This window comes from Cygnus olor, chromosome 3 (genome assembly GCF_009769625.2).
Source record: "Cygnus olor isolate bCygOlo1 chromosome 3, bCygOlo1.pri.v2, whole genome shotgun sequence".
NCBI classification, from domain to species: Eukaryota; Metazoa; Chordata; class Aves; order Anseriformes; family Anatidae; genus Cygnus; species Cygnus olor.
The window spans coordinates 119986723-120012492 of NC_049171.1; the positions used below are offsets into that span (position 1 = coordinate 119986723).

Below are 25770 nucleotides of genomic sequence, written 5' to 3' on the forward strand. Positions count from 1 at the left end.
CTCCTCGCCCGCCCAGGTGCTGTTTGCCCACCCGAGATGCTGGCGCGGGAGGAAGAGGAGGCAGCTGCAGCCGGAGGCAGGAAACGTCCTCCTCCCGCTGCCACCCCAGGGGCCCTGCATCACAAGGCCCGGGGCATTTCCTCGGCGGGCAGGCTGTGTTTGCCGGGGCCCCCGGGGAGCTGATGAGGTGCTAATGTGAGGGCTGCCAGCAGCTTTTCAGCCTGGAAGCCACCGGCAAACACGGATGGGAGGCAGCGAGGGGCTTACACCCACTGCTGCTCTGCTCCTGGGTCCTGCTGCTTACTTGCAACCAGCGCAGATCGCAGCGGCGCTAGCAAAGCTGCCTCCAGCTGGTGGGCGACAGAGCGGGAGGAGAAGGCAGAGTTTTGCGGGAAAGTCTCAAAAAGCCTAGTGGTGAGGGGCTGCCAGAGTACCGGATGGCAGCGAGGGGCTCGGGACGGACAGCGATGCTCGCGACAGGGCTGGGTGCTGCTGGAGGGGAAATGGGCAGTGGGGGGCAAGGGCTCGCTCCCTTCCTCCCCCCCATGGGCACCCCAGCAAGAGAGATGCCAGGTGCAATGGCCAGGGAAAAACCCAGCCTCTCTCTTTGCTTTTTGCCTGTTTCAGTTTTTTGGTCTTTTCCCAGGTTGTTGTCGCTTGCTCGTCACTGCGCCGCCTGACCTTTCTTCCCTGATTAAAGAGCCGCTCTCTGGGGCGTCTTTGGGTATTAAAATAAATGCGTGACGCTGGGAGACACGTTCCTACTGCTTCACCATATGCAAACATACACAAAATATGAAGCTGGATATAAAAACCATAACCCATGTACTTCATTTAGTAAGTGCTGATGGACACGGATGTCCACCCAGCACGCCTGTAGATCCGTATCTGCAGGGAGATAAGGGCGAGCAGTGCCGCTGCTTACAGAGCCAGGACTGATGAGGTGTGAGGTGGTCCTGCCTCCCTGACAGAGTGGATGGAGCCGTGACGGGTCCATGGGGAGCTCCGACTGAATCACGGGGGTGATGTCCTGGTGGGACAAGGACTGGTGGCCCCAGCTGCCTGCCCACCCTGGTGAATGGCTCTCCTTGCCCAGCGAGGGCAGGGAAGGCAGCAGCCGTGCCATGCACAGCTCCTGAGCAAAGCTGACCCCAATGAGAGGGGCGATGTTGTAACCTGCACTCAGGCCTGCAGCCTTGGGTCTGCAGCAAGTATCAGAGGGAAATATCGCCAAATCCCCCAGAGGTCATCTTTTTTCCTGAGAGCCCTTTTTCCAGCCTAATGACTCATTTGGTTATTCATGGAAAGGAAAAAAAAAGGGGGGGTGGTGTAAAAAACTGTCTTCAATCACCTCTCTCTCAGGTGGGAAAGTTGCAGGTTGTTTGGTTGGGTTTTGGCGAAAATATCCAGACCCTACCTGGCAGCTCTGCATGGTGCCCTCTGCAGAGGCTCTGAGATCTGTCCCAGGTGGGCTGCTCAGGGGGGGTCCCAGGGGTGCTCAGGCACAGCCTTGGGGACCTGGCCCCCAGACGCCATTTGTTGGGAGCAACCCTGGCATTATGGGTCCCACAAGGATTGAGGTGGCATTGCAGCTCTCTGGGGGCCTGTCCAGCCCTGCCACATGCTGCCACGTTCCCTGGCAGGGGGCATGGGGGTGTCCCGGGGCTGGGACAGCACCGCCGCCACCACCCCACCGCGCCTCTCCCCACCGCGCGCGACAGATGGAAATAGCAGCAGCTCTGTTGATTTACAGCCACGGCCCTGACTTTAATGGGTTGTTTTTGCTCCCCAACAGCTATGGATTGGGTCTTCTTTTTTTAACAAGCCTCTCTGTTTCCCTGCGCACAGCCCGCTCGTGCCTTGAAACAAGGGCATGCAGGGAGGCGACGCTTTGCCCTGCCTTCTGCTGGCACGCGCCAGCCGCCCTTGTCTCACCGTAGAGAAAACAAACCCAAATCCTGGGAGCATAAAAGGGCTTTGTCGGCATCTCTGCTCGGCGCTGCACACCCTGGGGACGTCAAAGCGGGTGCCCCCGCCGCGGCCACGCTGCCTCCCCAGGCAGCCCACGCAGGAATTCTCGCTGCCGCCGCAGCCTGCGGGTAGGAAATAGTTTCCAGGCAAAAAGGCCTCCCAGTGTATTCCACACTGACGGCTTCCAGCAGCCCTCTGTAGCCGTCTTGTTCTGCCGCCGCCGGGACACCTACCCGGAGGAAGAGCGGACACGAAGGTGGGAGAGCTTTAAAAAGCTCTGGTTAATTTTGTTCCAGCCCGGAGCAGCCCCATGCCTGGCTGGAGGGCTTCAGGGACTGCAAAGCGCTCGGAGGATGCTTGGGCTAGAGCCTGCGGCCAGGCTGGCTTTTTCAGGCAGAGCCTGTATAATGCAGGGGAGTAAACCCCGTGCAAAAAAGTGGGAAAATACCAGGGGCTCGGGAGACACCCGGCCCCTCCACAGGCTGGGCTACAAATGTAGGTCAAAGCCCTCTCCTCACTCAAATCCGGTGACGACGAGGGTGTTGCAGGTTGGGCTGAAATATGTACCTCCAGCTCTTTACTCTGGCACTGAAACAAAACCTACTCAGAAAACTGTGAAAAATAAACCCAGCTTGTGAATGCAGCTGATTGGAAGTTTTTCCAGCAGAAAGTGCCGTCCTACCCATGTAAAATCACTCCTCGGGCATGTGTTGATCTGGGCAATGTTTCCTCTGAGAGAAAAAAAAATAAAAAAAATAAAAGATCATAGCAAGGGGGGAGAAATATTTGGAGAAAGCCAGAGCCACCTCCTCCAGCCTGCCGGAGGGGAGCTTTTCCATCGGCTGGAGCTGGGCTTTATTTAGCAGCCCGCCACCTCGTACGTGCTGCCGTCGCAGGGGGTGAGAGGAGTGCACTGGTCCCAGGTGGGGATGCTGCTGGTTTGCTCCCCCCAGACACCCAGGGATGCCGATGGTGCTGGAGGGAAAGGCGGCGTTATTTTTAGGGGGAGAGGTCCCCAGGGGAGGGCGGGCGCTTCCAGGCAGAGCACCGCCCCGAGCAGGTGCCCAGCGCTGCTCTCCAGCTCTGCTTTCTCTCTTTTTGAGGAGGAAAAAAAAAAAAAAAAGGATTACTGAGTCAGATAAAGATTTGTTTGGCCAAAGTTAAGCCAATCTTACAGCCAGAGCTCTTCCAGCTTGCAACAGGGCAGGCTGGGATGAAGTTTTCCACCTGGCAGTGCCAGGGGCGGGATCCATGGGGCATGGGGCAGCAGCTGCAGGGATGCCTGTGACCGGTCCCCCTGTCACTCCCTGTCCCATGCAGGGTGCCCCTCTGAGACCACGAAGTCCCTGTAACCCCACTGTGCTGGCTGAGGGCTCTCGCAGCGCTGGTGCCACATTGGGCAGGGTCTGACCCGCGCTGGCATGAGCCCCTTGCGCCAGGACAAGCTTTGTGCCACGCTCGCTAATTAAACAGAAACGCGCTTGTGTGCCCGTGCCTGACCCAAGCCAGATTTATGGGGTGATCCTGCAGGGCACAGGGCTGCTATTAGTGGTCACGAAACCGCAGGCTCGCAGACAGGCTTCCAGCCCCAGGCAGCTTGTGTTTTTCGGAGCAGAAATCTCCGCTCTGGCTGTTTTGCCAGTGGCCCTGCCAGGGACACCTCGTTCCCGCGAGCCGCCGGCTCTCGTTCCCGTGGGGATGGGGCCCTGGGAGCAGCCACCCCCCCGGGGGGGTCCCTCAGCACCGGGGGGGACAGGGAAGTGCCAGGGGGGGCAGCCGGGCTTTGGGCAATGTGTGCTGCCTCACTCCCTGTGCTCGGCGGAGCCATCGCGCTCAGCGAGCGGTTCGCCCTGCTATTTATACCCGCAGTCTTTCGGTATAAATGAAGCTATTTTAAAGGTCTTGGCCAGGTATAACTGGTTTAAACAAGGCTGGTAATGACTCAGAGGGCTATAAATGTCCATCAGAGTCCTCCGCAAAGCTCTCAGCCTGCTGAGGGGTTTGATCGCCTCAGCAAACAGACTCTCGTCACGATAAGAAATCCCATCGGGTTCAGGCAGCGTGTGCACCCGAGCATCCGGCATCGCCTGTCCTGGCACTGCCTGTCTCCGGTGCCACCAGCAGGGACATCTGGAGCCAGGCGAGGGGACCTGGCTCAGGTCTGGAGATGTCTGCACCATGGTGCAGCTTTGGAACAGCGCATCTCCGCTGCAACGTGCTTTGCTCCCCATCTATTACCTGGCCCCACAGGTGGGCACCCACAACTGTAAGGTTAATTGTGCTGTTCTTTGAAATATCTGGGGCTTGGTAGAAAGTGCAGATACATCTGTGCCTCTGCAGGAGCTTGTACTTCTGAGGCTCTGTGGCGACATGGGCTTGGCTTCCCCATTTCCCACCCTGGTCCTGCTGGGAAGTGTCCTCTTGCTCTACCACCGCCTGTGGGCTCGTGCTGCAATGCTGCTAGAGGGGAACAAACCAGCCCTGTCTGATGGATGGAGGTGACCCCCAAGGCTGTAGGGACATGGCTGGGGCTGCTTTGCCCCCACTGGGTGATGGAAGCTGCTGTCTTCTCCTCCTGTGCCTTCAGACACCTCCGGGCTGGCTGGCCTCCAGCAGAAAGGGGTTTTGTTGGAAAATAACAGGGAGGTTTTGAAGCAGGGGCTTTTGGGAGGAGTATCCACATGCAATTTGTCTGTTTGTTTTCTTATTGTAAAACCAAAGACATTTCAGTTTTCAGAAACTGATAATTAAACATAAAAAAATATTTCCCTTACCAGAAGCCACGGCCTGAACACTTTGGTCAGCCAGGTAAAACCTCCCCCGGGCTGCCTGCGCTGGCTGGGGCTGAGCTCATGAAACCAGCCCTGGCGGGGCTTTCCCGCGGGTGAGGATACCCTTTTTCTCTTCATTTCTGCCCAGGTCTGCAGAGCGTGAAGATCGGCATCATCGGGCTTCCTCCCCAGCACCCTCTTCTTCCTCTGATCTCTGAAACGAGGGCTGCTGGCACCCTGGCTGTCCCTGGGAGGCCCCAGGCGCTGGGCTGAACGTGTTAACTTTGGCTTTTTACCACCACCCCTTTTCCCCCGCCATCACTCCAGATGCCTGCGCATCTTGTTTACCCAGCAAAATGTGCCAGTGGAGAAAATCAACGGGGGCGCTGTCACGTGGGCCATGGTAAACAGCCAGCAGATGCATTATGTTGATTTTGTTCCGGAGCCCTTCCAGAAGGCACCATCCTGCTGACGGGCTGCGCGTGGGCACCACATCCCCCTGGCCGTCCTGCCCAAGCAGCATCCTTGGGTGCCATTCAGCACTGAGCACCCCAGTGATGCCAGCGAGCCATCCTGCTCTCCTGCGCCCCATCCCCCAGGGACCCAGGTGGCTTTGTTTCCCTCAGGTGCACTCTTTGGGCATTTCCAGTGTTTTATTTTACCTTGCGGTGCTGGCCGCTGATTGTAGCAACTCAGTACCTTCTGTGGCACATTGAATAATTACGGAGTGGGGAGAAACATTAAAATAGCACCTGAGCTACTAAGCACGGCAAAAATAGCCACGCCAGCCATGTGCGGAGCGGCTGCTGCAGGTACGTGTGCAGATGAGGCACAGCACAGCTGCACTAAAAGGGGAGGCTCCCTGTAAATGGCTTTTTGTTTGGATCCCAGGGAAAAAGAGTGCAGGAGTCTGTGCATGTGAAGCACCCCTCAAAAGCTTCAGGTGGGGAGCAGGTGGGCTTGGCTTGGCTGATTTTAATTCTGACGGTGGCCTGCTGGGAGCACAGAGACCCTCCCACAGGAGCTGCATGGAAAAGCTCTTCCCGAAGTTTTTCCCTCTGCTTTCAGGGTCGTGTCAGGACCATGGGGAATTTGGGAGAAGGCACATGGCCAGCACTCTGCGGTGCCTGTACAGCCTGGCATCAGGGGATGTCTTTCCAGGATTACAGACATTGGGTGTCTATCCTTGAGCTCTTGATAAGGTATTACAATCACTAAATTTTTGCATACTCCTGACTCGTCCTTTGTTGGACTTGTTAAAGCCTTGGAAAATATTTTCATGAATTAAGAAGCCCCATTAAATCTTGAATCTAATTAGGAGAGACTTGGTGGTGGAGTTCTTCAAATAGTTAAGTCAATATTGCACAGTGTAATTGTAGTAATTCCCCGGCGGTGCCGCAGCTGACGGCCTGTGTTATTGTGTAGGTAACTCCGCGGAGAGGGGAAAATCTCCCCCACCGCAGAATGTCACTTATTTAAATGGTTCCCATCTGAGTCCTTGAGTGATTAAAGAATATTGGTTCCTGGCAGGCCCAGCAGAAATTACAGCGCATCCCAGGGACCCTGCAAGCATCCCCAGCAGCGGCATCCCGACACACGGCACTGAAACAATGCTGACCTTGTGAGCGGGCTGCCTGTGCTCTGCCTGCTTTCCAGCCTTGCTGCAGGAGTGCCCAGAGGGCTTTGGCAAGGGGGCTCAGCCTCTCCCCAGCGTGTTTCCCCCCTGCGGAAACGTGGATGACAATGAGGAGCAGTTGTCTGGTCTGCCTGGTGGGGTGAGAGCTGCCCGGGGTGCTCCCAGACCAGCAGAGTCCCCTTGGCCTTACAGAGGGCAACTCCCAGGGATCCCGTAGGGAAAAACTGGGAATAAACCAGTGAGGGTGGGAGCTGCAGACCCCATTCCTCGGCTGCAGCTCCCCTGTCCCCTTCCCTCCGACCCACTGCCTCCCGCAGCTCCCTTGCACACCTCAGCGCATCCACCCACCTCGTCAGGGGAAGGCCTCGTTAAATCCCAGCGATAATTGTGGCCGCCTGCTCAGCTTTTGTCTCTGCCGCGATCTGCCGCATGCTCTTCTTCTTCTTCTTGTTATTAAAATGCCTCTCTTCTGTAGGGCAGCGACAGTTTCTGTCTCGCAGGAGAGCCAGTTCCTCAATTAAAGAGAAAAAAAAGCCACCGCATTTATTGTGAAACAGCGGTGCAATTGGGAGAGTTCATTATATTGGATTAATTATGATAATTATCAGTAGAAGGGAGATAATTACCCTGTTTGTTGTCAAGAATAAGGTAAGGGGGGTTATTTATTTATTTATTTATTTATTTATTTATTATTTTCTGTCACACAGATCAGACTGGCAATGCAGTGCTGCCGGCAAAATGCCTTCACCCAGCGCCCACGTGGCTGTGCCAGGAGAAGAAGCGGGGACGTGCTCAGCACCACTGGCCTCGCTGCGACCAGCGCGTGATGGAGGTGGCTGAGACCGTGGCAGCTGCTGGCCAGGCTTGGCTCTGGCCGCTGGCCTCCTGCCTCCAGAAAGGGAGCGATGGCTCCTCCAGCCATGGCTTCTAATGCAAATAAAAATGTAATTTAAAAATTAAATTTAAAATAAATATTACTCAAATATTAAAGAGAAGAAGTCATTTTTTAAATGGTCGATATGTTTCTTGGGAACCCAAGCAGACATGTTTAAATAAGACACTGCTGAATTTTTTCAATTTTTATCATCTTAGGTATTTTAAAAAATGTCTCTTATAAGGGAATAATATATACCTTACTGCCTCTTTTCCTACTCTGTTAAGAGAGATTAATTTTAATGGGCAGCCCCAGGACAGTGGCATGGGAGGCTGCCCTTGTGAAAGGAGGGAAAGGGAGACGGAGGCTGCAGGGCCCTGCGGGGCCACTGCTGGTGTCAGCCTCCCCCTGCTGCCTTGGGGCTGTCCCACACGGCCCCGATGGCCATGGAAGGTCCATCTTGCGGCTCCCAGCCTGTGTGCAGGAGGGTGACCAGAGGTAGAAACCCTCCTCCTCCGTGGCAGCAGCATTCCAAGTCCTGCCGACCAGAAGGGGAAGCTGCCCCTTGTAACGAGCAGCAGCGAGAGCCCTGGCTGTGCATCCTGCCACCCTTGGTGCCGAGGTGCCAGACTCGCTCGCAGAGTGCTAACATCTGTGCTGCTGTGTGGGTTGAGGCCCAGTGGGGGCTGCATTTGTTGGCACGGGGACACCCTCCTTACAGCCGTGCTCCTCCTCCCATGGCGTTCACTGCAGAAAACGCATCCATGCGTCCTGTGCTTGGTGGCCAGGAGGAAAAAGTGATGCCAAGGTTGAGCACAGAATGCCCCTACCACCCCAAGTTAGCGGCAAGGGGAGAGCTCAGCGTACAGGGTCTCAGGAGCAATGCAGTCGGCCGTGGCCAGTACCCACTTGACCAAATTTCCTGATTTCTCCTGTGACCCCAGAGGAACAAAAAGCTCTGTGGCATCGTCTGGCCGTTTCAAACAAGACCCAGGAGATACACAGCTGCTTTCGGGCCCCGCTGGCCCCATGTCGAGGGGGCTGGGGCACAGCACGGAGCCGGCCCGCAGGCTGCAGGCAGGAAGATGCCACCCTGGGGTCGCGCTGGGACCCCCGGCCCCTGGCAGCCGCTGCCGTCGGGGGGGGCGGGCGGGGTGTCCCCCCACCCCCGGTCCTCCGGAATCGGGGACAGCAGGCGACAGGGGGCGCCCCGTCACCGCTTTTAGCCCGCGGGACAGCGGAACGGGCCCTTCCCGGCGGGGGGGCTCCGCCGCTTGCCCCCCTTTTGGGGGCAAAGCCCCCTTTTCCTGGCGCGTCCCCGCATGTGCCCGCCCTGGGGGCAGCCCCATCGGGTCGCACCCTTCGTTTTCAGCCGCCCCCCAGATCCCCGAACACGGGCAGGCGGCGGGAGGAGGCGGGCTGCCCCTATCGCCGCGGCTATCGCGGTAGGAAGGTGCCCTCCCGGGGCCGTTTTCGTTTGGAGCTGACTCCGGAGAGTGCCGGGGCACGGGGAAAAGTTCCCCGGGCCCCTCTTTAGGCGCCCCCGGTGCCTGTTGGGTCTGTGTTAATGTTTAAAAACTAGCGCCGGCTTCCGCCGGTCGATGCTTGGTTTTAATCCCGGGAGCAAAACTAAACAAATAAATAAAGGGAAAGGTCGGCGCTGCCCGCTTTGCTTTGCAGGCAGGTAGGTACGGCTGGGGGACGTGAGAGCGAGCCCACTGCGGGCCCACATCCCCGGGGGCAGGAAGGAGGTGGCGGCAGCCCCCTGCCCTCGGGGCGGGCAGAGCCGCGCTCGGCGGGGCAGCCGCAGGATGCTGCCGGGGGAGGCAGCGCCCCGCGGATGGGAGGCGTTTGGCCAGCAGACGGTGGAGGGGAGCGCTCCGCTTCCTCTGGCTGGGAGGGAGGGCAGGAGAGAAGGAGGGAGGGAGGGCAGGACGGAGGGAGGGAGCCGCTCCGCCGCTCCCCGACGGCCGCATTCAGGCAGCCTCCGCCGGCGGGAGCGAGCGCTCCCGGCAGCGCGGCGATGGCGGGGCCGAGGGGCTTCCGAGGGGCCTGATTCCGCCCGTGCGTCCGGGGGTCCGTCCGTCCGTCCGGGCAGCGGGGCGCTTCGGCGCCGCCCCGACGGCGCCCACCGGGACCCCGCAACCGGCGCCGCGGGGAGGGCAGCGAGGTCCCCGGGCCCCCCGACGGCTCCGATCCCGCTCCGCCGCCCGCCGCGCCCCCTCGGCTGCCCTCGCTGTTTGTTTTAGTTACGAAATAGCTGTAGGAACTCGGGCAGAGCCGCGGGAGGGGCCGCGCGGCCGAGCCGGAGCCGGAGCCGGAGCCGAGCGGCAGCTCCCGGAGCCCGGACCGATGGGGCAGCGCCGGGGCGCGGCCGGGCGGGCGGCGGCCTGAGCCTGGGCTCCGCCGAGCAGCCGCGGGGAGAGAAGGTGCGTGCGTCCGGGGGGCGGCTGCCCCCACCGGGGGGCCGGGGAACCCGCGCCCGTCGGGGGTGCGGGGCGCGGGGGGGAGCGGCGCCCGTCGGGGGCGCGGGGCGGGGGGCGTCGGGTCCCCTGGGGAAGGGAGGGGTCGGCTACCGCAGGGCCCCCCCGGGAAAGGGAGGCGGGGGGCGCTGGGAGCAGTGCCGGGGTGCCGCCGGGGTGCGGAAGGTGCGCGGGGGGCCGCGGAGGAGCCGCTCCCGCCTAGGTGTGAGCTGATTATTCAAATGGGCAGCCGAGGACCTGGGGATTGGAGGCTCGCCCGGCCGCTCCGTGCTATATCACTCGAGCACCCACGTCACTGCAGCACTTGTCCTCCTCTTCCTCCTCCTCCTCTTCTTCCTCCCTCCTCCCTCCTCCTCCTCCTCCGGCTCCTCCGTCGCCTCCGGGCGACTCTTCGCCACGAAGCGCTGCGAAAACCCACCCGAGGAGCAGCCGCGAAAATACCCCCGGCCCCAGCGCCACTCCGTGCGCCCTCCCTTCCTCCCTCCCTTCTCTTCCTCCTCCTCCGGAGGCTCCGACGGAGGGAGCGCGGCAGAGGGGAGGGAGGGCTGGCGACTTTTTTTTTTTTTTTTTTTTGGGTTGCTCTCTGTCGTCGTTTGTTGTGGCTGTTAAATTTTAAACTGCCATGCACTCCACTTCCAGTATGCTGGGAGCGGTGAAAATGGAAGGCCATGAGCACACGGACTGGAGCAACTACTACGGGGAGCCCGAGGTAAGGAGGGAGCCAGGGCTCCGCCACCCCCCGGCCCGGCCTGGCCACCCCCCGCCACCGGGAGCACCCCAATTTTGTCACTAAATGTCGGGCAGGGTGTGTGTGGGGGGCGGCGGGGCTGGCCCCCCCCCGGGGCCGAGCTGGGCACGAGGCTGCCCGGGTGGCGTTTCGCGATTTTTCCTCCTCCCCCCCCCCCACCCCCCCAGGTATTTTTCTCACTTCGTGCAGGGATGTCCTTTCCCCTCCCTCCAGCTCCCCAGCATGGACCTGGTGGGCTTGCTGTGGCCCCGTCTTTTTTAATACCTGTATTTTTGGTTTTCATTTCAACAGCCCCCCCTTACACCTACCCTCCCAAGATTTAACCCTTTCCAGCCCGCTCCAGGGCTGCAGAGGCTCCCTGGCAGGCGGCGACCCGGGCTGGGGTGGGGGTGCCCCCGCACTGCTCCCCATTTGGGCGGCTGCCCTTGTCCCTGGTGGGGCTGTGCACCCGCCCCCTTCCGTCCCCCTCCAAACCTCCCTCCTCTCTCTTGCTTGCCCCCACAGAGCTACTCCTCGGTGAGCAACATGAATGCGGGGCTGGGCATGAACAGCATGAACACGTACATGACCATGTCGGCCATGAGCACCACAGCCAACATGACGGCTGCCACCTCCATGAACATGTCCTATGCCAACACAGGCATGAGCCCCTCGCTCACCGGCATGTCCCCGGGTGCGGGGGCCATGCCCGGCATGGGCTCGGCAGGCGTGGCAGGGATGGGCGCCCACCTGAGCCCCAGCATGAGCCCAATGGGGGGCCAAGCAGGCTCCATGAACGCCCTGGCCCCTTACACCAACATGAACTCCATGAGCCCCATCTACGGGCAGTCCAATCTCAACCGCTCGCGGGACCCCAAGACCTACCGGCGGAGCTACACGCACGCCAAACCGCCCTACTCCTACATCTCCCTCATCACCATGGCCATCCAGCAATCGCCCAACAAGATGCTGACGCTGAGCGAGATCTACCAGTGGATCATGGACCTCTTCCCCTTCTACCGCCAGAACCAGCAGCGCTGGCAGAACAGTATCCGCCACTCACTCTCCTTCAATGACTGCTTCCTCAAGGTGCCCCGCTCCCCAGACAAGCCGGGCAAAGGCTCCTTCTGGACTCTGCACCCCGACTCGGGCAACATGTTTGAGAACGGCTGCTACCTGCGCCGCCAGAAGCGCTTCAAGTGTGAGAAGCAGCTGGCCGCCAAGGACAGCGGCGGGGCAGGTGGCGGGGCAGGTGGCGGGGGCAAGAAGGGGCCCGGGCAGCCGCCGAGCCAGCCCCTGGGGGAAGGCAGCTCCTCGGGTGGCTCTGAGGGCTCAGCCGGCGCTGAGTCCCCGGCCAGCGCCTCACCGTGCCAGGACCACAAGCGCGCCCTGGCCGACCTGAAGGGCACGGCGGGGCTGAGCCCTGGGGAGCCAGCGGCATCACCGGCACAACACCTCTTGGCCCCCCCGCACGCAGGCCTGCCCCACGACGCCCACCTCAAGCCTGAGCACCACTACGCCTTCAACCACCCCTTCTCCATCAACAACCTGATGTCCTCCTCCGAGCAGCAGCACCACCACCCGCACCACCACCACCACCACCACCACAAAATGGACCTCAAGGCCTATGAGCAGGTGATGCACTACTCGGGCTACGCCTCGCCCATGCCTGGCAGCCTGGCCATGGGGCCCGTAACGAACAAAAATGGCTTAGAGTCCTCCCCTTTATCTGGAGAGACTTCTTACTACCAAGGTGTGTATTCCCGGCCCATCATGAACTCCTCCTAAAGGGCCGAGGGGAAAGCTCCCCTGGCGAGGGGGGAAAGACCCCACACCCCCGCGCAGTCCCCTAGCAGAGCGATGGACTCTGAACGCTGTCGAGCACGGTACATATACATATATCTATCTATCTATTTTTATTTTGTTTCATTGGCTCCAGATGTCTGCATCCATTCGGGAAACAGCAGGCACGTCTTGCAAGCACCTCGGCCCGTGCTGAGGGCAGGCGCGCTGGTCCTCCCCCCCAGCCCAAAGCCACCCATGCCTGGGGGGCTGCGATTCTCGTGTTTTGCATTGTGGGGTGGTTTGTTTCAGTGGGGGGGGGGCGGGTTTTGGGTGCGGGGAGGGGAGAGGGGGGTTTCTGTTGGGGCTTTTTTTTTTTTTCGTTGTTGTCGTTGCAAGGAGGTATAAATATATCTATTTTTTTGTGTGGAAGTGATGGAAAAAAAATACCAAACAGACAAACAACAAAACAAAACCCTCCTTCAGTGTGAAACCCATGCTAGTTTTGAATCCAAGGACCAAAAGTCTTGTAACGTTGTAAAAAGGGGGAAAAAAGGGAGGGAAAAAAAAAGAGAAAAAAATATGAAAAACATTAAAAAAAAGTCAGGATAGATCGTTGTAATTGAAACAAACGCTTGATGTTACCGGGAGAGTAAACTACTTGGATCTGATTAATTTATCGTTTCTGTATGCTTTATTTATGGCTTATAAATGTGTATTCTGGTAGCGACTAGCCAGATTTTCACAGAACTATATTAAAGTGTTACTGGCGGTTTTTTTCCCCTGCATCTCTGTTCCACCGGGACTCGCCCGTCTCCCCCAGCCGCCGCGGAGCCGCGGCCCGACGGGGCACCCGCTGCCCCGGCCGAGCGGCCCCGACGGCGCGGCGTTGCCGCCCGCTTCCTCTCTTCCCCGGCGACCTCGGAGGGGCTCGGCCGACGCGGGGACAGCCCGGGGGGGCGAGGGGGGGAGCGGGGAAAGCAGCGGGGCACGGCACGGCACGGCACGGGACGGGACGGCACGGCACGGGATGGCACGGGACGGCACGGGACCCTAATGGCGGCCACCGGGGGCACCCGGCCGGCGCTCGGTGCTGCCCTCGGGGGGCAAAACCGACAGCGGGGTGTGTGTGTGGGAAATGGCAAAGAAATGGTAACCGGGGGGACGGGGCGAGAAAGGAGTCGCAGGGGCGGAAAGCGGGAAAGCGGCGGAACGAGCGGAGCGCTGCCGGGGGGGTGACTCGGCTTCGGGGAGCGCGGCCGTGGAGCGGGGAGCTCCCCCCGCTCCCCCCCAGCGCCCCCGGCTGCCCGGAGCCTGCCCGGACCCTCGGCCGGCGGCACCCGTCGGGGGCCGTTTTCCTTTATTTCCCCGCTCCCTGCCCGTTTTCCCAACCACTTGTTGTTTTTCCCACGCGTTTACGGCGCTCATAGATGTTGCTTTCCGAAATAACATTCAAATCCTTCTTAAAATTCCGCATTGTCCGCGGGAAGAGAAAAGGGGACAACGAGTCGGGGGGATGGGGGGGGGGGGGAGGGAAGGGTAAAAAAAAAAAAAAAAGCCTCCCCAAAACAAAACAGGGATCCAGCCAGAAATCTGTCCGTCTCTATACGGGAAGGACACACACGTTGTGAAGCAGGCATGCAATGTGTTTCATTAGCACATAAAAGGCTCCCGCGGGGAAGGAGCACGGGCACGGGGGTGACGCCGCTTTGGGGACGCGGCGCTGCCGCTGCCGCCCGGCCCCAAAGCGGGCACCGAACCGGGCACCCGCTGCCCGCCCCAGAAGCACGCCCTTTCGTTGGGTTTGCTTTGGGTTGCTTTGGTTTGGTGTCGTGTTTTTTTTTGTTGTTGTTGGTGGTGGTGGTGGTGGTGGTGGTGTTTTTCAAACTCTCATCCTTTTTATTTTTGTTTTGTTTTGTTTTCCTTTTTAAATTTCCCTTCCTCCGGCTGAAATGCAAGGATGGGAGGCTCGAGGTAGAGGAAGCAAAAGGAAAAAAAACGGGCCGGCTATACATTATTTCTTTTTCTTTACACCCGCTTGCTCTTTTTCTCCCCCCTTTCCCGCCCCCCCTCCGCACGACTCGCCCGCCCCCAGTCTTCCTGCAAGTGCATTCTGCTCCTGCCGGTTTAAGCAACCGTGATCTGTGAATAAACAAAGTCAGTAAACAAAAAAAAAAAAAAAAAAAGGGGGGGGGGGGGAAATCTAGATCCAAATTCCAGGAGGGTAAACTTTCAACACCACGTCATACTTCAGCAAATTTACACAGATATTATATTGCGTCCCTTTCCTTCCCCCCCTCTCCTTTTGAGCCATTGTGCTTAACTGAATTTTATAAAGCTGATCGATATCTTGGTAAAATATTCATTTTTAAACTAGCGGGCAGCGAAATCTTTGCTTTGTGCTAAAGTCAACAGTAGCACAGTTTCAGCTCAAATAAATGCAGGGATGCTTCCAGCTCCCGCAGAGCCGGGCGCGGCGCAGCGTCTCGTCCTGCGGCCGGGGCGCAGGTAGGTGACAGCCGCCGCTCTTTCTCCTTCTCCTCCTTCCCCTGCGCCCCGGCTCCGCTCCGCTTCTGACCCTCCCTGCGCCGCCCGAGGCCGCCGGGCGAGCGGGGCCGGGGCCGGGGCCGCTGTCGGTGCGCGGGGTCTCTGCCCCGAGCTCAGGAGCGGGGCAAGGCCGGGGCCGGGGAGGGCTCGGCGGGGCCGAGGGGCCCGGGGCGCTGGGGCTCCGTCGGGGGAGGCTGGAGGGGGCCGGGGATGCTCCGGACGCGTCTCCCAGCGCCTCGCCGCTCTCCCGCGGGCCGCGCGCTTTCGTATTTTCTCTGTTTTTGTTTTTTGTTTTTTGTTTTTTTTTTTTTCCTTGCCCCCCACTCCATTTTTTTTGGCTCGTTTTCCCGTTGTCCTCCCCGGCCCCGTGGCACTCCTTTGTTCCCCGCGGCCGGGCATTTCGCCCGTGGCCGTGGCACGGGGAAGCGCCGCTGCCGGTGCCGCAGCGACCCCGGTTCGTCTGCCCGCAGCCGCGTGGGCAAACACGGGGGGACTCCCCCTTCCCTGCCCACCCCCAGTCCCTCGGTGTGGACGCAGGGGGAAGGGGGGAACGGGCGTTCAAGCGGGGCCGGCGGCCCTGCCCTGCGCGCCCCGCGGGCACGGACACGGACACGGGTGGCATTGCCCACGCGGGGGCTCGGGGAGGGGACCTTGTCCCGGGCCGGGCCCGGGCGAGTGGGAGCGGTGTGTACGCGGCATGTGCGCTCCCGTGTCCCGCAGCAGCAGGGCGGCTAATGGGCTCTCAATAATTCATAGCAGCGCGGCCAGCTCGTAATGCCGCGCCGCGCGCTTGCCAATTACTTGTCATTAACCGTGTCCCCGCGCGGGGAGGGCGCCGCGCGTGGGAAGGGCCCGGCCGGGCCCCGTCAAATCCCCGCACACTCGGCCCGCGGCGGCTCCCGGCGCCCCGGTACCGGCTCTGGGGCTTGCCCCCGCCCTGGTGTCCGCTGCCTCTCTGGCCGCCGCCCACGGCTACTTTTTATTTTTGTAGCTTTGATTTTATTTTTATTTTTATTCTTTATTTTTATTTTTTGCCTGTTGCTGCCCCCGAGCATCCCCAGCATCCCCGGCTGGCGTTTCCCCGGCTGACAGCCCCTCGGCAGGGGCACAGCGTTAGAGCCCGCTCCCGCGCTTCATTCCCCTCGCACCGATTTTATTATTATCACCATCATCATCCTCATTACTCGGGGAGACCGGGCGGCGACCGGCCACGTTGGGGGGGGGGACGGAGATCCCCGGTAGCAGGAGGAAGCGCGGAGGGGAACTTCCCCGGGTAGGGTCTGCGCCGGGGAGGGAGCTCCGGGGGGGCTGCGGGTCCCGCCGCCGCCCGAACCGGGGCCGAACCGAGCGGCGAGCGGGCGGAGCGCTGGGCTCACCCCGTGCCCGCCGGCGGGGGAAGCCGGGCGAGTTTGGCCGCCCAGAGCCGCGACCCCGGGCCAAAAAGCAGCCCCCGGCCGGCCGGCCGCGCTGGCTAAGGCATTTGTTTTTTCCTGACTTCCCCTGCGGTGTGGGGGGGAAAGGCACTTCTTTAATTGTTCGGGCCCCTAATGACATGCAGAGATGGCTCAAAAGACAGCGGACATCAAAGCACAAAGAAGATGATGGCACATCCAGGCTCGGGCAGGGCAGGGCAGCCACGCTTCCACCCGGGGAAGGACGACGGCTGCTGCCCAAACTCCCAGCGCTTCTCCTCCCGCCGGGGAAGCGGCGCGGGCACACCGGGCTGTAGTCCCAAAGCCGCCGGCAGGATTGTATGCAAAACGCGTTTATTGACCGTCCTAAAAAAAACCGGACAACTCGGGGGTGAGATGAGTCTAATTATTGCTGGTTCTAAAAAGAGCTGGAACACCCAAGTAGGGCTTAACTCGTCTCCTGGGAAACTGATGGAGACCTATTTTACAAGCTGTAATTCTGCTTTAGACTATTGCAGGCTAAAGGCAGTTCACACTATCCTCTTTCTTCTAGAAATAGTCCTAATCCTGTATTTCGGCCGGGTAAAGTCCGCTTCTGCTCCGCACTAGATTAATCCAGAAACCACATAAAACCAGGTAGGGAAGAGGATGGAAAAGGGGAGGAGAAAAATCGTTCAAAGTTTGTTACCTCTGCCCTGCCTAACCTTCAAAAGAGTAAATATTAAAGGATGATGCAGAGTCTGCCGGCTCCTTATTTACGGGACAGCTTCGCCGCCAATAGAGCTAAAAACGGGGCTTTGGGGCTGGCGGGTGTCGGGAGGAGAGCATTTTGGTTTTATTTTTTGCTCTCTCGCTGTGGTCGTTTTTCAGGTCGGGCTCCCTGGGCGGCGAGCGAAATATTTTTCCTCTCCTCTCCCGACGGAGCCGGGGGGAGGAGGGTGTCCGGGGAGGGCGCGATGAATTTGTTAGTTATTTATTTTTACTGGGGGTACGAAAACAACGACGACGACAAAGGAACAGCCCGGGCTGTGCCGAGTCCGAGCGCAGCCCCGGCCGGGCGCTGCAGCGGTGATTTTTGTCCCAGCTGCAATTCGGGGGGCTCCTTGCCCCGGGGGCCGCACGACCCCAGCCCCAATTTGCTGCTGAGGCGCTTGGCAATGGGCTCAGCGGCGGCTCTGCCGCGGGGAGGGCGAGGGACTGAGAGTGGCAAGCCGCAGGCCCCCCGGGGAGCCGGGGCTCAGCCTCTAACACGGAGGGGAGGTTTCTGCCCGCCGCGGGGGAGAGACCCCCGTGTCCTGCCCTGCCGGCCCTGGGGCTTCAGGGGCACGGGGCTGCAGAACCCCTGCTTTAGGGGACCGGGAGGAAAGGCCGGCGCGTTTGGGGGGGGGACAGAGTCCAGCGGGGCACAAAAAGTGCCCCGAAGTGCCGGGGCAGAAGAGTGCGCATCGGGTCCGCTCCGCCCGTGGGAAGGTGAAGCACCGCACCGAGCGTGGGGCGCGGGTTTGGGAGCTCTGGGTGAAGCGATGCGGAGAGGTGGAGGGGCGAAGGGAGGGAGGGGTGTGGGGAAGGCTGGCAGGACGGACGGACGGACGGACGGACGGACGGACGGACGGACGGACAGAGGCTTGTTCAGCGGCCCCGGCGGGGCAAACGAAAGTGGCTCCCGGGGCAGCCGGAGGGACCGGGGGGGCAGCCCCGCCGGGCCGCTATGTTTGCAGGTGCAGCCGAGCGTGAAAATGAATGTAAAAAAAAGAAAAGGAAAAAAAAAAAAAAGAAGTTTTTAAAAGCTCAAATGAGTCGGGGACGGCCGGGCAGCCGGGTCCCGCAGCGCATGAGCCCGGCTCGTCGCTTGCCCACGCGTGATCGTGGGGATGTGGCACGGGGCGGGGGAGCAGGCAGGGGGCTGCCACCCGCGACTGCCACCCGCTTGGGACCGGCTGCGGCCAGCGCTCACTGCAAGCCGAGGGGCAACGCCTCTGCCCTGCGGTCCGCCGCCGGCTCCTTTCTTTCCCTTTCTTTTTCGCACTGTCCTTTCCTTTCTCTTTCTCTCCTTTCATTTTCTTTTCCTTTCTTTCTCTTTCTTCCCCCTTTTCCAGTTTCTTTTTTTTTCTTTTCCTCTCTTTCATTTTCTTTTCCTTTATTTCTCCTTTTTTCCATTTCCTTTCCTTACTTTCCCTTTCTTTTCCTCTCATTCATTTTCTTTTTCCTCCCTTCTTTGCCTTCCTTACCGCCTTTTCTCTTTTTTTCCCCCTTTTCCCCTTTTTCTCCTTTTTCATTTTTTTCCCCTTTTGCCCCATTTTCCCCCTTTCCTCCTTTTTTTCTTTTCCAGCTGCTGCCCTGCTCCTCGCAGCCCGCCTCGAGTGCAGGCAGGGGACAGGTGTGGGGCAGCTGGCCGAGCCCCACCGCCACAGGGATGGGCGCAGGAAAGGGACCCTACCGCTGCCCCCTCCTGCCAGGGGCCGGGCCTTAAGCCCTTCTGCTCTTCCCCAGGTGGCCCCTGCTCCTTATAGACCAGGGGGGCAGGAAAGCCTTCGATGTACTTTTTATTTGCTGCAGGCAGCGCAGATTTCTGCAGCCAGAGCCTCGCTGCTGCCAGATCGCTGCCAGCGCCGACAATCCGTGGCCGGAGCAAGGTGCTCACCCCCGGCTGGGGATGGGCCGGCTCTCTGCAGGTCTCCGACCCCACAGTCGCACAAGCAGTACAAAGAACGAGCCTCCTCCCTCCATGGCTGGACAGCAGCTAGCCAAGTGCCCCGCAGCACCGAGGAGTGCAAGTGCAGGGATTTCACTTCCATCCTGGTACTGATGGCGGCAATGCTGAAGGAGTTGGGGACCTCGAGATGCTCTGCGTGTCACCAGGCTGTCTTCTGCAGGCAAAAGAAGCAGCCGCTCGGTGCGCTCCATTATGTGCGTGCACTTACCCTCAACTTCCCTCTCCTTTGTTTATTTTAATAATGGCACAGGGAGTCAGTTTCAGGGGTAGATGGGGCAAACTTCTGGGCTTCACAGGGTGTGTTGTGACTGTGTATGCATCTCCTATTAAATCCACAGATTCCCATCTCCGATTGCCTCTTTGTGTCTGTCCTTGTGCGTGATACCTGTGTTATTGTTCAACAGCTCCTGACGGGAATGGGGAGAAGTTATCTTTGCCTTGAGGACAGTTAGGAAGATGCTTTTCCAGGATGGATCCTTTTAGGAATCAAGGAAGTGAAAAAAAAATTATAACTGCACCTTGAGAAAGTTGAAGAGTGAATTAATTTGTGGAGCTTTTTGAGGGATGCTCATTGGTGCTGTCCTAAGAGTAAACACGAGTTCCCCAGGCTGCCTCTGCACCACATAATGGATTGTCCACGGCATGGATATCTCTATCCCCCCCCCACAAAGGTAACGGGTGTCCCACGGGAAGGGACGGACGTGCAAACCCATTTTCAGTGCAAGAGGTTTGCCTCAGCACAGCTGCCTTCCTGCAGCCCCTCGAGGGATACCCAAAGCAGGAGGCAGTTATGGGGCCCGTGGGCATTGCCCCACCTTCACTGCATTCATCCCCTGCCCTCACCTCATGCCCAGCACCAAGCCCTGGTGCCATGCTCCATCCCCCTGCATCCCTCCGTCTGCTGCTGCCCTGCACGGCACATGTTTCGCTGGTGCACGAACTGCCTGGGGGGGGACAAAGCCAGTGACCCAAGGGCAGGCAGGCAGTGGGGTGGGGGCAGAAGGCGAGGCTCACATCAGAGGAGTTGCCAGGACTTTCTGTCACCCCTGGGTCCAATCCGAGACATCATTAGCAGACTAATAAACTGGCTGCAGATGTTGAGCCGACGGCAGGGCATGTTTCACGGAAGCAGTGTGTAGCATCCTGACAAAGTCTTGGGCTGGGAAAGCTGTCAGCGCACCCCATTTTTTCTTCTTTGTCTTGCGTCCTTTGCCACCCTCCCCCCTTATCACTTCCCTCCTGCCTGGATTTTTGGGGGGAAGGGAAGGAAAAAGTCTGGATCTGGACTGTGCAGCTCTCTCCTCGCACACCAGGATGCTGCTGGGAGGAGAAATGCATCAAGCAGGGCGACAGGCTCTGCTGCTGCAGACACCGGGCTTGTTTTTCATCAGAAATAAGAATCCCCCCTGCCCAGGAGGGGGCCATACCTGCTGAAGTGCCTCTTAACCTTTTCTATATCCTGTTGCTAAAGCAGAAAGCACACGAGGGTTCCTGCCTCAGGAAGAGAGAAAGCTCCTGCCCAGCTGCCCATGTCACTGGGCTCCCTGAGGCCAAAAGCAATGTGTTGCATCCCCAGCAAATCCTCCCCTGGGGAGGGAGAGGGGCCGGGCAGAGGGAGAAGGTGCCCGGGGGGTGATGGCAGGGCAACATGCTTGCCCCTGGCTGCAGTTAGCTGCCGCTAACATAGCAACTGTTGTTTGCCCTGGGGCTGCCCGAGCGAAGTGTTTTTTCCCTTGTTCTCTCCCCGGGGTGCCGTTCTGGGAGGGGGGTAGGACCCCTGCATGCAGCCCACTCTCTGCAGCACAACCCAGGGCAGGGGATGAGCAGCTGGGGTGTGCAGCCGGACTCTGCCCCGTGCCCAGCAGCAGCCAGGGCCCAGGGCCGGGTCCCTGCTGCGGCACAGGGCGAGAAGAACAGTCGCGTATTTTTCCCGAGTTACTTATTAACCACTGCTCGTTTGACAGGATCAATATTTCAAGCGAGGGAGTAAACACTTAAGAACCAACACTCTGCTTTGCTCTCTTTTCCTGTGCGAAATGATTTATTTTATAAAATGCATCTGCCTGGAAAGGAGGCAGAGGCTGGAGCCCTGTGGCTTTTATCTGCGGGATATGCAAAGCACATTTATTTCGTCTTTTATCTCTCATATTGCATGTTGATCCCATACATATAGATTGATTTTGTTCAGGTAGATAATGAAAAGTCAAGTGGAAAATTTACACAAAGGCACTCAGGATCTCGACTTTCTATTGGTATATAAATTGGTTTATTACTTCATTCCCTTAAACAGGGACTTTCACACTGGGGAACACTTTAAAATATATCATGTTTAAACACAAAACCATTTACCTTTCACGTGCTTTTTTCCATCAGTAATTTCCTTGCCACTTTTGCTAATTACCAAAGATATTTGTGTTTAAACAAGGGCTCACTCCTTCACAGTCCCGCCAGCAATTCATCTTCCTCCTCCCGCTCCCGTAGCCAAAACGTCCCGATGCGAAATTTCCGCCACGGCGGCCGTGCCCGCCCCGGTGAAGGGGCTGATGATGCCTCGCAAGCAGGCATTAATTCCCTATAAGCAGCTTTCATTTAGCCACCCTAACCCGGAGCCTGGCGTGCTGCTCAGGCGGTGAATAGAGGGCACTGTATGGGAGAGCAGAGCTTGGAACAAAACCGGGAGGAAACATTATTAATAAACATCTTCTGGACATTTGGTGGCTCGTATAGGCTGCTCCAGCTTAAAGCAATTAATTCAGGATACTGACATAAACTCTCCAGCTCTTTGACAGCTTGGAGCTGAAATAAAAATGCTAGTTCTCAAGGGAAAAGGAGAGGATAGTTGGCTCTTTTCTGGACTGTTTGCTTATAGGCCCAGAGAGCAATCTTCCTTGCAGAATGAAATGCAAGGACACAAACAATGTACCGGAGAGAGAATAGAAGATGGGAATGAACAGTTTGAACTATTTGCTCAGCAGAAGGGCAGCCACAATGCTCAACCAATGGCTTTCCCATGCATCAACCGGGCTTCTTAGGCCCTTTTGTTGTTCATCCTCTTCCTCCCGCCAGATAAGAGCACAGCTGCAGAGCTGGGGCTAAGTCCGGCCATCGACTTATCCACGCAAATCTGCTGTCATGTTTACAGTATCTCCCCGCTGGGCAGCCCCCAGGGGCAGCTGGGTGCCGTGCCACCCGCAGCACGGCATGGGGCTCCTGGCCATAGACGTGGCGGGTCGCACCCGCAGCTGGGGTGAGCGGTTCTGGCTGCAGGAGGCAGACAGACTTCCTGTGAGGGGACAGGGGCGCAGGGCTGCCCTGCCAGGTGGCCCTTGGCATGTCTGGGGGGCAAAGCCCCTCCAGAGAGCAGTGCGGGGCAGGCAGGAACCTCCCGCCAGCCGGTGCTGATCCTGATCGGGGGCTTCGCGGTGCTGGCTCTTTGTCCCAGCCCAGGCTGCCGGCTCCGGGAGCCGGGTGGCAGCGCGCGGTGCTGTTGTAATAAGGTTTATTTAGCTTGAAAGGGTTTTACGAGGTGAAAAGGCAAAACACTGAGGACTAAAGAAAATGCCTGCCTCGCTGAGATCACATGAAACATTTGTAGTCAAAGAGCACACCTGCAGGAAACACCAAGTTTAAACACTGCTTCTGTCACAAGAATCTGAGCAACCTCTGGCCACTTTTTTCTTTCTTTCCTTTTTTTTTTTTTTTTTTTTTTTTTTGTGTGTGTGTGTGTGTGTTTCTTTTCACCCTTCTTCCCTACTGGGTGGTCAGGAGGAAGGGTTGAAAGGCAGGAGGGCTCCTATTGTCTGCGCTGCCTGCAGAGCTGACCCCACGTGTCCCTGCAGTGCCAGCACCTGACCGAGCCCACACTGTGGCTGGGGCTGCTTGCCCAAAAAGGCCCAAACCTATCCCAAATCGAGCCCCCAGGTCCATCCCCACTGGAGAGATGCCTAGTGCCGGCCCCCTGCCAACAAGAGGGTGAGAAAAGACCCCCGGCAGCTCGGCTGGAGCCAGCACCAGGGGTAGGGGCAGCATGGTGCCAGCAGCTCTCACCCCAGCACGGCCAGCAACGCTGCCCCACCGGCAGGGCAGAGCACGCCGAAGCCGATGCCGATGCTGGGCACCCACCGTGCCGACAGGTTGGTTAATGAGACTCTAAAGAGGCTGAGCGACGCTTGCCACTGCTCACTTACAGCGCTAATTTCCAAAACACTCGGCCATAGACAAAGAGAAAGTGCAGTTAGTGCAAAGTAATTTGTGCTGTGCTCCTGGCGAATGAATTTAGGGGAGCAAATATAGTTATGCAGGATTTAAATTAAAGTTGACACTAATGTAAATACAGCAATGCAACTGCATGTTTAAGAAATATGATGAGGCTACGGTTTTAATCAGGTCCTTTTAACTCAGGTGGCATTTTAAATCCTCGCCATTTAAATTGGATAACACCCATGAGCTGCGTGAAGAGGTGTCAGACAAAAATGCTTTCTGCCGCTTGCAGCCTCCAGTCCAGGCACTGCCGAGCCCTTGCTCTTCTGCCACCCTCCAGAGCCTCTGTGGTGGCCCCAGGAGTCATCCCAACATGAGACACAGCTGGGGGCCAGGGGCTGCTCCAGAGCCACTTGTTTCACCTGCAGGAGATGGAGCCAGAAATGCAGAAGGTGACCACAGGGGCTCAGTCCCAAAGGCTGTCCTGGGTGTGGGACATGTATGGGGCTCCAGGGGAGAGCTGTGCAACTGCTCGGCTGGGAGATCACCACGAGCTGGCAAACAGACAACCCCGTACCCAGCCCAGGGCGCCTCCTGACTTGGGGGCAGGCAGGCAGCCTGTGGAGTGAGCATCCCCTGCGCTTGCTGTTCCAGGTGTGATGGGCTTCCCATGGCCCGTCTTGGAGAGGTTGCTGCCCTAACCGCCCCTGGCCTGCCACACTGCATTGCACTGATGCTCTGTGGCAGCAGACACCACCCACTTGCCTTCAGGTCACCCAACACACAGGACAAAGCCAGCGCACAGCAGCTGGAGCATCCCTGGCCAAAGGCAGCATGGTTTGTCCACCCTGTGTGCCTGCCAGCAGCCCCGGCTGCCTGCTGACACACAGGACTCTGCTGCAAGAGGAAGGCACTGCTTTCCAGAAGGATGCCTGACCCTTCTAGCTTCAACAGCTCCCAGTGAGTAATAAATTCTTCTGGGGTCAGTCAACGCCTGCCAGATTTCCCCCACTGCTCTTGAACAACCTGCTTCCAGCCTAAATCATAGACCTGGGGCATTGGGGAGGAAAGAAAAAAAAAAAAGAAAAGAAAAAAAGAAAAGAGGAAAGAGCTGAGACTGCCTCACCTACTTCAAAGCCTGAAAGAGAGCAGAGGTGTTTCACAATAACAATAGCATTAACTGCAGCACTGGAGGAACTCCATAACAGGAGCTTTGTAACCTGGCAAGACCCAGAGTCATTTCTGTTACGGTTACCGGAACAATATATTTGGCAATTGCTTTCCCCTCTATTTTTTCAAAGCAAATGTAACGCCGCTGGCAAGGACACGCTGCCAGCATGGCGCTGCGGCGGGTTTCTCTGCACCAGATAAGAGCTAACCCAGCGCCTGCGCAAGTCTCCATCCCCACAGGGCCACCGCTGTGTCCTGTCTCTCACCCCCCAGGACATGGAGGGGCACATCCAGGCTGCAGCTGTGCCCCGGGGCTGGGCACAGACAAAATTGTGCCCACCCAGGCCAGCAACTTGCTTCCTAAGACCACACAGACCAGTGAATCCAAGGTGGTGTCCACATCAAGAGGTCTGCTCCCATACCACAATAACCATGATAATAATGATGAAGATGATGATGATGATGGTGATGATAATATCAGCAACAGCTTTTGCGAAAGAAAAAATCCCTCCCCTGGGATTTTTGGACCGCCCACGTTTCATTGCTGGCTGCCTCCAGGCACTTAGGGTGCCAGAGGCAGCACTGAGTCTGTGTGATGCTCAGGCAGCCTAGATCTGGCCCGAGGTGCAGGGGGTGCAGATAAAATATGCAGGTCAATCAGATGGGTTGCACGCATCCTCTGTGCAGCATGGGAGACCTCTGCCAACGTGTGTGATGGGCCCTGTGTTAAGACGGGCAAGCCCTGCCTCCCTGAGATGCCTCTTGCAAGGCTCCTCCAGCTCCTGGCCCAACTCCATGCCTCCAAGCCTGCAAAACCCAGCAAAACCCTGCAAAACCCTGCCTGCCTGCTGCCTCGGCAGAGCCTGCTGGCCTGTCCCTGCAAGGGACTGCATATTCCTGTAGCTGTCCTAATCCCCCCGTGTGACTCAGCATTGTTAAGATGCCTCAGAGAATAATAAAATATGCTTATAACGCCACTGGTCGTTCGCTGGAGATGTCCCAGCTGCCCGAGGAGGACAGCAGGTGGGCACTGGGTGAGCTGCCCGGGGATGTGCTGGCCATGGGCGAGGGGTCCCACTGCCAGCCGCCAAGTTGGAGCCCAGTGCTCACCATGAGAGGAAAGAGGATTTTTCTGTGGGTTTTATGCCGCTGGGATCCCAGGTGGGGTGATTTTTACCGCAGCCACCCCCAGCCCCTGGCCTTTGCGCAGATGCCTATGTCCACAAACCCCCCTAAGCACTTAATGAGCTTCGAGACAGCTATTGTCTTGACAAGTTGATGAAACCCGCCAAGGAGTTCAAGGGTTAGGAGGGGAGGGAGGCGCAGAGGCAGACAGGGTGACACCAGAAACCCTGTCTGGTCAGCAATCAAAATAGATGGTGCTAGCACACGGGTGCGCGGCAGGCACGGGCAGTGGCCTTAATTGATGCCAAGGAGCAGCAGAGTGTCCTGACGCACCGTGCGGCTGTGCCTAATTCCTGATG

At 58.4% G+C, this 25770-nt stretch overlaps 1 protein-coding gene and 1 long non-coding RNA gene across 3 annotated transcripts; both read left to right on the forward strand.

Moving 5' to 3' along the window:
* The first annotated feature begins 4745 nt into the window (after window positions 1–4745).
* Window positions 4746–7322, forward strand: LOC121068200. The gene is made up of 4 exons (XR_005818696.1): window positions 4746–4779; window positions 4891–5145; window positions 5811–5944; window positions 7086–7322. It is a non-coding gene; the product is annotated as an uncharacterized LOC121068200 (long non-coding RNA).
* A 2272-nt stretch (window positions 7323–9594) lies between these two features.
* FOXA2 (forkhead box A2) lies at window positions 9595–12362 on the forward strand. Of its 2 annotated transcripts, XM_040552989.1 has the most exons (3): window positions 9595–9681; window positions 10375–10444; window positions 10988–12362. In XM_040552989.1, the coding sequence occupies exons 2-3, from the start codon at window positions 10376–10378 to the stop codon at window positions 12248–12250; spliced, it is 1332 nt and encodes a 443-aa protein (XP_040408923.1). In that variant the 5' UTR covers window positions 9595–9681; window position 10375; the 3' UTR covers window positions 12251–12362. The 2 variants fall into 2 exon arrangements, with proteins under 2 accessions (XP_040408923.1, XP_040408922.1); XM_040552988.1 differs by lacking the exon at window positions 9595–9681 and having other exon boundaries at window positions 10358–10444.
* Window positions 12363–25770: the final 13408 nt, after the last annotated feature.